Raw genomic sequence first — 13,363 nt, 5'->3', positions numbered from 1 at the left:
CTCAACTTGCTCACTGCTAATCGTCTTGGGACCCCAAAACCCCCAGTGGCAGCCACAGGACAGATCCCAACTCCACATGGCACCCCAGTGCCCTCCACTCGGCCCCTCTTCTCACTCACCTCCCAGCCCTGGGGAAAGCCCTGACTTTGACTTCCACTTTTCTCACCCGTTTTCCCTGTTCTGGTCTTTACCTTTATTCCCAAACCTGCCATTCCAGAGACGAGGACATATTCTAGACTCCCCCACTCCCTCTTCCTCTCCCTGCTGCCCCCAATTCAACCAGCGACCACTTGGCAATCCTCCAAGGCAGAAAATAAAAACACCCCAAACACTGTTCCCACATCAAAAAGGCCATTTGATAAATATCAGCTTCACTTCTTCCTTCTCTGAGCATGAAGTTGGAAGAAGCACACTCTGGCTCCTTCTGTACTGGCCTCCGTTCCCCATCTCTCATCTGCCCCAGGCTTCTCCACCGGCCAGGAACAGGTTGTAACTAACAGATTTACACGCACACGCATGTGCGTGTGCATGCCCATGCGCGCGTGCACACACACACAGGCACACACACACCCTTGCCGCACAGCCCAGCCAGAGGCATCCAGGATCACTTAACAAACACATCTGAGCACAACTGGTCTTCCAAGCCGGGGAAGAGGAGGGGACCTAGGGGGAGTAGTTGGGCCAACAGCGAGATAAGTAACAGCAGCAGCGACAGAGGTGAATGCTGACAAAGACGGCCGTGATGACCAGGTAGCCTATCAGGGTGAGCTGCACAGCGGAGCGAGTCTCAGGGTCCGAGAAGGAGACCCGGTTCTGGCCTCGGGCTGTGACACCCAGCCGCAATCCGGCGACCCTCACGCCCTGCCGCCAGCAGTAGTAGATGCCCCGGTCACTGAGCTGGGTGAAGCGGATGTGGAGGTGGTTGCCGTGGTCGATGAACACCCGCATGGACCGGTTGACACCTCGCAGGTACTGTGTGCGGTAGAAGTACTGACGGTCCTTGTCCCAGGCCACGGCGTGCTCTGGCCGGGCCCCGGGGCAGGAGATAATGAGTCCTTGGCCCAGCCTCTGCTGGTGGAACTGGATGGGCACCTGAGGCAGCCAGGGCCGGCTGCCCACCTTGGACACGTAGCTGAGGATGGCCACCAAGCCCTCACGAACCTCCTCCTTCTCGCAGGGCACCACGCAGCTCTGCACCAGGAGCTCGGGGGTGTGCTCCCTGGCCTGGGCCCGAAGCTTCTGGGGCACGGCCTGTGAGCCACAGGACACCACGTCGGGCAGGGTCCTGCGGTAGCGCGGGGACAGGCCCGGGCTCTGCAGGTAGCACAGGCCAATCCGCCACTGCTCCCCTCGCACCCCACAGCGGTCGCACGGGGTCCACTCCCAGAAGGTGGTGAAGATGTGCAGGTTCCCGCGGTGCTCGTCTGCGAACGGCTCCTGGCCCTGGTCCTTGAAGGTGGCTACCATGCCCTCCCCGCTTTGGACATCCACGTCATAGGCATAAAAGTAGTCCCCCTTGCGGGTGCCGCAGAAATACAAGCCCGAGTCCTCGGGCTGTGCCCGGAAAACCAGCAGGCTGAACATGCGGATGCTGAAGCGAACCAGCATGTCGCTGCCCACGTGCACCTGGGACTCCTCCGTCAGCACCCGCCCGTCGAAGTCCGTGAGCACTCTGGTGTGGTCGCTGCCCAGGTGCTTCTGATAGTACCAGACCACGGTGGACACCTCCTCAGGTTTGCAGCGGCAGGGAAGCTCGAAGCTCATGTCTGCCAGGTAGGCTGCGTTGTCGAACATCAGAAAGGCTGGGCAGGGGGTCCGCTGGAAAATATTCTCCTTCTCCACAATTTCGAAGGCCTGGAGGCTCCCCCACATCCACAGGAGCACAGTGGTGTGGGCGAGGTTCATGCCCACAGGAGGCAAAAGTCAGAGGGGGCAGGGCAAAACCAAGGCCCTCAAGGCCTACGGGGCTTCTAGAAATCCCTCCCAGGAGTGGGTGTCTTAGGAGAAAGGACTGAGCAGCCAGGAGAAGAGTAAGAATCTGCCGGGGAAGCGGCCAAAGGCAAGGCAAGTTTATTCCCAGCTGATGTACAAGATGCCCTTCTCATGTTCTAGATGCGATCTTGAGGGAAAGACCATTCTAGAACCTGGCCCTCTCTCTCCTTTCTAGAACACTGGCACTCACCCAAGAAAGGGTCAGGGGAAACCGGAATGAGGAGCAAGGGCACAGGTGCTAGAACAGGCAAATCTCTTGCCTTCCTGCTTCAGGCCCTGCCTGCTTGCTTGGTGGAAAGGTCTTCCCTTTGGGTAATCCAGGAGTTGAAGAAGACCCACCTGCTTGCACGTCTGGCCATCTGAAGCCTGGGAGGCTGGCCTGACCCAAGCTGATGGCTTGGGGCTTTCCCAGGCCCAGCCTACATAGGAATTCAGCCCCGAGGAAAATACTGGACCTCGATGAGGTAGCATTTGATTATTTGCTGATTAAATGTCCATTCATTGATTTGGGGTATTCTTGTTAAGCGCTATGGAGATCGGTATTTGTTTACCACGGAAGGTTGATGATTTTCTTTTCTTTTCTTTTCTTTTTAAGTAGAGGATTTAACTGGTATAGCCAGCATTTGGTTGGGCACACACTCATCTCTCAGGGCTGCAGGCTAGAGGCTTGGCAGACTCTAAGGGTGGGAAGCAAACCTCTTTCAAGTTCTTGGGCCTTTGACCATCCTGCTGCTCTACATAGATCAGAATACTGAGCCACCAAGGTGGCTGGAGAAGTGGGAAAGATTCGATTCCTGCATATCCTCTGTAAATTCCAAGTTGAGAAGGGAATTAGGTGTGGGCACTCATTACAGTCCTGCGCAGCCCCCAGGACAACAAGCAAAAAATGCCTCCAGTAGTCACTGGGGGCCTCTGCAGGTAACTGGTCCTGTCAATCCACCTGGTACAGCCCTAGCAGCTCCTGCAGGAGCCTCTCCTCCTCCTCCTGGAGCTCACCAGGCTGCTCCTCCAAACCCCGCTCCTTCTGGCTGAGCCCCTCCTTTGTGGGCCTGGGAGCACTCGTGGCCTGCAGCTTCTGAAACAGGCCTCTGCAGCTCTCTCTCTCCGTGGGGCTCAGCAGGCTCAGGTTCAGGGCAAAGCGCCCAGTGCCGGCCAGGCTGTGCAGGATCCCTAGCACCACCAACCGGTCGGCTGGCCTCACCTGATCAGCCAGTGCCACCAGCAGCTCCCCTAGAAGTCCAAACCCCACATCGGTCTGGAAGAGGTGACCCAGCTTTGGACCTCCGAGCTGCAGCAGGGCCTCATAGCGCTCTGGCCCGCTCCGCAAGTGCCGCCGCCAATCACGGTAGAACTCTGCGGATGTCTCAGGCTGGAAAAGGGTTTTCTCCTGGATCACAAGGAAGGAAAGAAAGTCCCAAGCTCTTCCAGCTGCTCTGCGGCAGTGAGAGAGTGACAGTGAAGGGAGCCTGTGGGGTTTTGTCTTAGCTGTAGCGTTGCTCTCTGAGCCCTGGGTAGGCTGTGGTCCCTGTGGGTCTGGTTTTCAGATCAGGGAACTGGGAAGGGACAGGGAGGGAGGGGGCCCCAAGGAACCCAGGCCACGATTTGAGAATCTCAGTTGCACCAGGATTTTCCACTGATGAATGTGAACACAGTCCTGCTCTGTGAGAGTAAGTCAGGCTTTACTCTGAGCAGGGCACAGGGGATGATTGGAAGCCTCAGAAAGAGAAAAAGGAATTCAAGGTGAGTGTTAAAAATCTGACGGGCAGGGCGCCTGGCTGGCTCAGTGGGTTAAGCCTCTGCTTTCGGCTCAGGTCATGGTCTCAGGGTCCTGGGATCGAGCCCCGCACCAGGGTCTCTGCTTGGCGGGGAGCCTGCTCCCCCCTCCACCCTGCCTACTTGTGATCTCTGTCTGTCAAATAAATAAATAAATCTTTAAAAAAAATCTGGCGGGCTGGGCCTCTCTCCCAACACTGACACAAAAGATTACACTATATACCATATAACATGGGGGCAGAGCACCTTAAATCTGATCTGGGAGTGCAAGCCAAATTCTGAGTGAAGAAGAACAGCCTAGCCCACTTTTCTGACTTGTTCCGCCCAGTTTAACTCACCCTCACCATCTGCTGGTTGCTTTTCTCTCGGATGGGAGGCAGAAACCTGCCTCTGTTGGCTTAACATGAGAAAGAAGGAAGAAGTGTGTGTTGTAAGAAAACAAGATTGGAGGTTTAGGGCAGAGGATCCTACTGGGCTGAGGAGGCTGGGCCTCCCCTACCTGGGAGATTTCAGTGGCCTCATCCTGAGAGGTCTCTCTCTGAGTAGCATGACAGTTCCAGGCCACTGTCCTCTTCCCTCCTATCTTGTCCTTCCGCTCCAGTGGCTTCAGATGTGATGCAAGGACAATCCCCCTGTGGGCAAAGGAAAGAGATCAGAGGATAGACTTCATGCTATGAAGAGGGCGCGGCTGTGAGGTGGCTGCACTTTGCATGTTAGAGGTGAAACTTCCAGCAAGCCAATAGGACAGCAACAGCAGCGGCAACAATGGCTGACCATTTTGAGCGCCTCCCACGTGCCAGACACTGCGCTCAACATCTTACACGTAATAATTTACTCAATGATAACAATAGTCGCTCTCTTTTACAGATGAGGAATAGAGGCTCAGAGAGGTTAAACAACTTGCATGAGACCACACAGGTAGGGCCAGGACCGAGCCCCCAAATTATCTGACTTCAAAGCACATGCTCTTATCCCCTACAGTTCACCAAAACAGGAGGGTCTGAGAAAAACTGCATTAAGCTGAAAAAAAGAAAAATTGCATCACGCCAACCTGAACTCCTCATAGGAAGCCACCCTCTGTTCCACGGCCCGTAACTTGGCAGCATTCTCGCGTTTGTATTTCTCGTCAGCACTGAGTGCAGCCTGTAGCTCTTTCTCCAAAGCCTTGAAGTCAATGATGTCATTCCTTTCCATGGCCTGTTTCTAGGAAGGCAAAGGGAATGGACATCAGTGGAGGATCAATATCGGGGGAGGAGGATGTGTCTGTATTCTTTGCCAGCCTACAGAATGACCCCAAAGTGCTCTGGATAACTTTCTACTTATCTTGGAGGGTGTTAAAACAATCTAGTCCTCTACTTTACAGAGGGGAGCTGAGTTGTTGCACAGTGAGGACTTGCTTAAGACTTGCCACTGAAAATAGAATACAGAGTTCTGACTTTCAGTTTGGAGTCCTGTCTTAATTTTGTTCTCTGCCTCCAGAAGTATTTTAATTTTGGTGCTTCTGCTGAGGACACATTTGGATCTCAGAATTCAGTCCCTTCACTCTTCCATATGGGCTCACTCCATACCGAGTGACAGAGGACCTCCCACAGAAGCAGAACTATTGTGAAGTATACTCCTGAGCCCTGGGATAAAATTTCACTCATCATTCAGTGTTTTCAATGGGGAAAGATACTTTTCACCCAAACCAGATGCAATGACTGAGTAGGAAGTCAAGCAGAAGTGGCAGAGGAAGGGGTTCAGGGATCTCCGTTCCCAAATCCCTCGGTCCAGACCAGGTCTGGATCACAGGTCTGTAGGTTCTTGAGCATCCTCTTTAGTTCTGCCACTGTACTTCTGCACCCTCTGCGTATGTGAGGCTGATTGATCCGTTCTACAGGGAAATCATCTGTATGAGTGCTAGTGAGGGTTCTGGCATTTACTTCCTGGGAGACCTCCCGGAACCTCGGACTTTTGGCGCGCTGAGCTAGAGTTTGTGGCCAGCCGTAGGGCAGGGAAGCAGGAGGTCTGCGACCAACCCCATACCTTTTCCCTCCACGCCGGCGTGGGTAAACGAACACCGAGAAAGGGGCGGGGCAGGCCAGGAACTGAACTCAGGTGTCCCGGCTCCTGTCCAGTTCTGAGCCCCCCCCAAATTGAAGAGAGAGAACAACTAACCCTTCCGCCCCCCAGCACTTCACCCCAGGACCTCAGGCCTAGGTTTCCTTGCTTTCTTTAGGAATACCTAGACGAGAACCGCACAGCTCAGCGTAGACCACGCCCAGCAGCTGTGGTTGCTCAGCAACTGCTCAAACAGCCTGACCACGTGATCGTCCCGAAGGCCCCCCCCTTTCAGGGTGGCTCCGAAGCGCCTGACCAGATTCTTGCCTCCTAAGGCCTCGGTCTTTTTGGAGCAGCCCACGCCTTGGTTTGAGGGCCCACGACCCCACGTCGCCGGTGTCTGGATCCGTGGTTGGCATTCCTCCCAGCCGGTCCTCAGGCAGAGGGCTGTCCTCGAGGCAGAAACGCGACGGCAGCGTCTGCGGGGTCCTTCCTGACGGCGGGCGCAGCGGTGCGGCGGCGTGGGGCGGAAGCGCGGTCTTCGGCGGCGGACTTGGAGCTTTAGGCTGAGCGGGCCGACAGGTGAGCTGGCGTGGGTCAGCGGTGGGAGAAAGTTGCTCCGGGTGGGATGGAAATTAAATAATGTCAGATCTGGAAAAGACGTTTTAGGTTTTCTGTCCCCTTTCACGTTACGGATGGGTAAACTGAAACGTGGAGCGGGAAAGGGAATGAAAGACCCCACCACCACCACCACCTCCAGCACATATCTCGATTCCAGGGTTCCCTCACTGTCGACCATCCATAAAATTCCTTCCCTGGACAGGGATCGTTGTCTTACTCCCTCTTCCATCTGTGCCTTCTTCACCCCTTCTCTACTAAGCTCCCTCCGTCCTTACTGTGTATTCGTTTGAGAGCCGGTGTTACAGCGGGAAGCTGCAGTGAGGTTTGGTGACTAGTTTTGTGCAACTGTGGGCAAGTCAGCTATCTTCTCTGTGCCTTGTAGGAGCCATTCACTCATTCAACAAAAAGTTATCGAGGTTTCGTTTTATGCCAGCACAGTTCTAAGAGAAAAAAAAAATCCTTTGCTTAAATTGTAGTTGGGGAGATGATAGTGAAAGTAACGTGAATAGATATATGTGAGCGAGGGACTAGTACTACCACCAATAAAGTAATAATAAAGCCGTTAAAGTGGGGGGTTGGAGAGTGTGATGGGAGGACTGTTTTATGGTGACATTCTCAGAAGTGACGTTTTAGTAGGGACCTGAGTGAAACGATAGAACAAGGTATAAATATCCAAGGGAAGAGCATTTCAGAAAAGAGTTTCAAGTGCAACGGCCCTGGAGCAGAAATGCGCTTGATTTGTTCTACGAGCAGCCTTTTTTTTTTTTTTTTTAAGATTTCATTTATTCATTTGTCACAGAGAGATATCAAGCAGGCAGAGAGAGGGGGGAAGCAGGCTCCCTGCCGAGCAGAGAGTCCAATGAGGGGCTCGATCCCAGGACCCTGAGATCATGACCTGAGCTGAAGGCAGAGGCTTAACCCACTGAGCCACCCAGGTGCCCCTACGTGCAGCCTTTTATAAAAATGTGTGCAGGCACTTCATGGATCTTGGAAGAATGAAATGAGCACAGATGTGATAGCTCTTGGGAAATAAAAAGAATCCCTATGGATATGAAAGTTTCCGTTATAATTTACATTTAATTACAAGGCCCTGGAGCCAGTCCTTTACTTGGATAAATACCGCTATCTGAAAATTAAATATTCTGTTCAGGTAACATCCAGTTCCTGCGTATGCAAGGTGCTGTGTTGGGCATTGGCAGGAAGGCACAAGGAACACAGGGTTCCTGTATTCAAGAACGGCCAGAAAATAATGCTTGCTGACATTTATTGAGCTGAGGACTGTGATAAGTTGTTTACGCAGACTATTTTGTTTAAGTCTGAAAACTTCATGCAGGGGGGATCACTCGCTCCATTTTCCAGTTGGGGAAATAGATTTGGAGAAGTGATGTAATTAACCTGAAAGTACCTTGTATAAGTGTCAAAGTTAGGATTCAAGTCTAGGCCTTTCAATCCCAGAGCCGTAACCCTTACACGACCTCTGGTTTGTTGTTTATTGGTTATAAACTGTATGGTTGTTGGGGGAGGGTAATTAGTAGTTAACTGCCATTCAAGGCCGAATTAAATGCTGATTAAGGTATGAGAGGTTATAGCAGTGTAGGGGAGTGAGAAATTGAGGATCTAGAAAAGCTTGAAGGAGGTGGCATTTGAATTTTTACTTTGGATAGAATTTTAGTAATTGAAGTGGAGAAAACCCACAGAACACTTAAGAATTACAAAGAGAAAACAAATAACTTTACATTGGAAAAGCCTGGCAGATACTACCATAATCAAGCAATTTAATTAACACCACCACTAATGGGACAGATTAAAATCACATACCACCTGATAGGAGATGTACTGAAAAGAACACCGCATTACTTCTGAGATATCCCTGCCCAAAATGCAAAACCTGACTCCAATCATGAGGAAACAGACATACCCAAATTAAGGGACATTTTACAAAAATCAGTCGCCTGTAATCTTCAAAAGCGTCAGGTCGTAAAAGTCAAGGAGAGACTGAGGAGCTGTTCCTGAGTGCAGGAGACTAAACACATGACCGTTAAATGCAAACATATGATCCTGAATTGGAACCTTTGCTGTGCAGGACATTATTAGAATAGTTTGTTCTAAGGGCATCTCGGTGGCTCCATCGGTTAAGTGTCCAACTCTTGATCTCAGCTCAAGTCTTGATATCAGGGTCATGAGTTCAAGCCTCGTGTTGGGCTCCACACTGGGCGTGCAGAGCTTACTTTTTAAAAAAAAAAGAAGAAAGAAGTTTGTTCTAATAATGGAGGTCTGTGGATTAGGTGGTAGTAATGTGTCACTATTAATTTTCTGATTTTGATTGTCATATGGTGGTTATGTGGGAAAATGTCCTGGTATGTAGGAATCACACTAAAGCAGGGGTTGGCAAACTTTCTACCAAGGGCCAGATAGTAAATATTTTAGGCTTTGTGGGCCATATGGTCTCAGTTACAACTACTCAACTTTGCTGTTACAGTGTGAAAGCAGCCACAGACATTATAAATGAATGAGCCTGGCTGTGTTCCAATAAAGCTGTTTTTTTAGACGCTGAAATTTGACTTTTATATAATTTGCACATATCATGAAATATTCTTTTGATACTTTTCAACTATTTAAAAATGTAAAAGGCATTTCTAGCTTGGGGGCTGTGTGAAAACAGGCAGCAGGCCATGTTGGCCCCAGGCCATAGTTTGCCAACTCCTGCATTCAAGTATTAAGAGGTGATGAAGCACTGTGTCAGCAACTTATCCTTGAGTCATTTAGGAAAAAGAAAAATATTTGTGCTACTTTGCAACTTTCTGGTATTAAGTTAAAAAATTTTTTAGTATTATATAAGAGTGGGAGAAGAGAACCATGAGGATGGTAAAGTACAGGGCTTTGGGAGGAGCCGCCAGTAGGTTGGTCTAACTGGAAAGGAGATGTGTTGAAGGGATATGGTCAACCATAAGGTTAGAAATGTGGGGCCGTGTTGTGGAGGCCTTGGTTACCTTGCCGGAATCTAATGCTTCTTTTCCTTGAATTTTAGCATCATGGATACCGACTTGTATGATGAGTTTGGGAATTATATTGGGCCAGAGCTTGATTCTGATGAAGATGATGATGAATTGGGCAGAGAGACCAAAGATCTTGATGAGGTAAAACAAATATATTGCTGTTTTCATCTCTCTCTTTTAAAAAAAAAATTAAAAAGACACTGAATCCTCTGTGCTCCCATAATATCCTGTGTACATCTCTCACATTGCACCTTTTAAATATATGATTTGTTGGGGTCTTACTCTTCCCATACAAAGCTTAGCTACTGAAGGTCCAAAAGAGGATATAAGGTAGTTTCATGCGTGGGGTGGTTTTATTTTTTTATATTTTAAAGATTTTGTTTATTTGACAGAGGGAGACACAGTGAGAGAGGGAGCAAAAGCATGGAGAATGGGAGAGGGTGAAGCAGGCTTCCCGCAGAGCAGGGAGCCCATTGTGGGGCTCGATCACATCCAGGACCCTGGGATCATGACCTGAGCTGAAGGCAGATGCTTAGCAACTGACCCACCCAGGTACCCCCCGGGTGTTTTTATAATATAAGCTCTGGTTCACGGTAATAGCTCTACTTCCGCTTACCTGAAGTTCTTTTTGACAGTTATGAGTAACACCAACTTAGAAAAGGTAGTCCGTTTTTCCAAGTGCAGCTGCACTGACAACTTCCTCATAAGCTTAGGTTTTGAAAGGTGAATAAAAGCAATAGAAAGGGAAGATACAGGGGCACCTGGGTGGCTCAGTCGCTTAACAGTTTACCTTCGGCTCAGGTCATGATCCCAGGGTCCTGGGATGGACCTGCATCCAGCTCCCTGCTCAGTGGGGAGTCTGTTTCTCCCTCTGCCCCTCCCCACTCATGCCCACACTGTCTCCCTCTCTCTCTAATTAAAAAGAGGGAGGATGATACACATTCTCACGACTCCCTTCGGGAGAGCTATGGAGGATGAGTCCAGAGTGGTCTGAGGCTTGCAGAAGACATCAGAGGTTAGCAGTGTTCAGAACAAGATGAACAAGAAGTAGATGGGCCCACTTCTGATCAGTGGAGGTGTGATACTAATAGGACGGCAGGAAGGCAGAACCAAAGTCCTGCGTGTTCAAGTCTTCATGCCCAGATGAATTATTTCCTGGGTCAGCGTGGTGGGGGAGACCTGGAAGAGGTAAGCCGAGAGAGCCATTGTGGTCATCTTTAGTAAACTGGGGAATGGCTGTGATGCTAGCAAGTGAATTAGGCAACTTTTCTACTTTTCAAAGATGGAGATATGGCACTATGTTTCCAGAAACTACTGACTAGTGGGGCGCCTGGGTGGCTCAGTTGTTAAGCATCTGCCTTCAGCTCAGGTCATGATCCCAGGGTCCTGCGATCAAGCCCCACGTCGGGCTCCCTGCTTAGCCAAAGGCCTACTTTTCCCTCTCCCCACTCCCCTTGCTCATGTTCCCTCTCTTGCTGTGTCTCTCTCTGTCAAATAAATAAATAAAATCTTTAAAAAAAAAAAGATTTTATTTATTTATTTGACAGACAGAGATCACAGTAGGCAGAGAGATAGGCAGAGAGAGAGAGGAGGAAGCAGGCTCCCCACTGAGCAGAGAGCCTGACGCGGGGCTTGATCCCAGGAATCTGGGATCATGACCTGAGCCGAAGGCAGAGGCCTCAACCCACTGAGCCACCCAGGCGCCCCAAAATAAATAAAATCTTAAAAAAAAAACCAAAAAAAAACCTACCAGCTAGTATGTGTAATGTATATCCACGGTAAAAATGATGGAAGGAATTTTAAAACAAATGATTGTTGAACTCTTAGGAAGCTCCTATGAGTTTTATAAAAATGATTTTCTCAATATGATTACTAGATTGAGATACAGGTCAAGGGTATGCTGTGGATATTATATATATTGATTTGAGCAAGGCATTTCAATTTTTAATTCTTTTTATAAACCAGGTTTTTCTTTTTAAAAATATTTTAAAGAGGTAGTTTTCATTTTACAAGCAATTTGTGAATACTTTTCATGCAGTTCTAATAGATAGAAAGTCTTCTTGGTCCTTATTCCGGTTCACTTTTCCTAAGGTAATCACTGTAACTCATGATGTCCATGTGAAAAGAATATGGGTTGGGTCACAATAAAGTTAGGAGAAGTCACAGCTGATAGAACTGTGAGACCCAAAGAGTCGTTGATTAATGGATCACCATCAGAGGTGACATGCCCCAGTCATCCATACTTGGTTCCATTCTTTTCAACCTTTTTATCTATGGCTTAGGTGAAGATAGGGGAGTTTATAAAATTCACACATGACGGGGTGCTTGGGTGGCTCAGTGGGTTAAAGCCTCTGCCTTCGGCTTAGGTCATGATCCCAGGGTCCTGGGATTGAGCTCCACATCAGGCTCTCTGCTCTGCAGGGATCCTGCTTCATCCTCTCTCTCTCTCTGCCTGCATCTCTGCCTGCTTGTGATCTCTGTCAAATAAATAAATTAAATCTTAAAAAAAAAAAAAATTCACACATTACATAAGCTAACACATTGGATAAGAAACTCTAAATTCAAAGTGATCTCAACATACTTGAATTCTAGGCTAAGTAAATAAATAAATTCATTCATTAAATATTTGTAATTAGGGCACCTGGGTGGCTCAGTGGGTTAAAGCCTCTGTCTTCGGCTCAGGTCATGATCCCAGGATCCTGGGATGGAGCCCCACATTAGGCTCTCTGCTCAGTGGGGAGCCTCCTTCCTCCTTTCTCTCTCTCTCTCTCTGCCTCTCTGCCTGCTTGTGATCTCTCTCTCTCTCTGTCAAATAAATAAATAGAATCTTTAAAAATAAATAAATAAATAAATATTTGCAATCACTTATATTTGTAATCCCTATACCCAAGGAATCACAATACTGAGAGCCACGGCACTATCTCTGCCCTCCAGGAATGTACTGCTCACCAGGGGAGATGAAGTACCAAAAAATTTAAGTATAAAGCAGGGAAGGACAAGTACCATTTAGATTATTTTATCTTACTTTATTATTTCTTTTTGAGATTTTATTTTTTTTTAAAGAATTTATTTATTTATTTGACAGAGAGAGATCACAAGTAGGCAGAAAGGCAGGCAGAGAGAGAGGGGGAAGCAGGCTCCCTGCGGAGCAGAGACCCTGATGCGGGAGCTCGATCCCAGGACCCTGAGATCATGAACCGAGCTGAAGGCAGAGACTTAACCCACTGAGCCACCAGGCGCCCCAAGATTTTATTTTTAAGTAATTTCCACACCCAACATGGGACTCAAAATCCTAAGGCAAGAGTTGTGTGCTCCACCAACTGAGCCAGCCAGGTGCCCCATTCAGGTCATTTTAACTTAGTACTGTAGTAATAGCTAGTAAGGGGGGAATCATTCTCGGCTGATGTGACCGAGAAAGTATCTTGAGGAAGTGACATTCCTAGTGGAGCTGAAGACTGAGTAGACATCTGTAGGGAGAGGAAGTGGAGTGAGTGATTAGTGGTTGCCTTTGTTTTGGGGCATGGAATTGGGGAGTGATGACCAAAGGGTACAGGATTTCTTTTTAGGGTGATAGTCTGACATTGTGGTGATGGCTGCACAGTTCCCAATATACTAAAAACCACTGAATCGTGCCTTGAAAATGGGTGAATTGTGTGGCATGTGAATTCTATTTTACTAAAGCTGGTAAAAAAGATACCCTGTAAAGGAAAAGGACTGCTTAGGCCCTGTGTGAATGTTTTCACCTCAGTACCGAGTGTTGAGTTCATCCCACTCCGGTTCTGGCTCCTCGGTAATGTCGCTTGGGCAGGGCTCTGCTCTTGTGTAGTTAACTTATTAATGCCTTTGTATTTCCTTCTCACGAATTATTGTTGTAGCGTGTGTGTGTGTCTTTTCGTGTGTATGAGCTACCAAATGTGAACGATTGCGTTGTTGATATAAAT

General features: G+C 48.7%; 3 protein-coding genes across 3 annotated transcripts in view; 1 reads left to right on the top strand and 2 right to left on the bottom strand.

Moving 5' to 3' along the window:
* Positions 1-663: 663 nt before the first annotated feature.
* On the bottom strand, positions 664-1,905 carry FAM187A (family with sequence similarity 187 member A; the record flags this gene model as incomplete). The annotated part of the gene is made up of 1 exon (XM_080826992.1): positions 664-1,905. The coding sequence occupies one exon, from the start codon at positions 1,903-1,905 to the stop codon at positions 664-666; it is 1,242 nt and encodes a 413-aa protein (XP_080683118.1).
* A 1,018-nt stretch (positions 1,906-2,923) lies between these two features.
* DNAAF19 (dynein axonemal assembly factor 19) lies at positions 2,924-4,959 on the bottom strand (the record flags this gene model as incomplete). The annotated part of the gene is made up of 3 exons (XM_080826942.1): positions 2,924-3,379; positions 4,265-4,397; positions 4,817-4,959. The coding sequence occupies 3 exons, from the start codon at positions 4,957-4,959 to the stop codon at positions 2,924-2,926; spliced, it is 732 nt and encodes a 243-aa protein (XP_080683068.1).
* Positions 4,960-6,300: 1,341 nt separating this feature from the next.
* Positions 6,301-13,363, top strand: part of EFTUD2 (elongation factor Tu GTP binding domain containing 2) — a 40,517-nt gene continuing 33,454 nt past the window's right edge. The window contains exons 1-2 of the mRNA XM_080825458.1: positions 6,301-6,387; positions 9,455-9,563. Of these exons, the coding sequence (XP_080681584.1) occupies positions 9,459-9,563 (105 nt within the window). The 5' untranslated portion in view covers positions 6,301-6,387; positions 9,455-9,458. The remainder of the gene's footprint in view (positions 6,388-9,454; positions 9,564-13,363) is intronic.

The sequence above is a fragment of the Martes martes genome, assembly GCF_963455335.1.
Source record: "Martes martes genome assembly, chromosome: 16".
Lineage (NCBI taxonomy): Eukaryota > Metazoa > Chordata > Mammalia > Carnivora > Mustelidae > Martes > Martes martes.
Note: the sequence above shows the minus strand (reverse complement) of the source record. Positions and strands in the feature narration are given on the sequence as shown.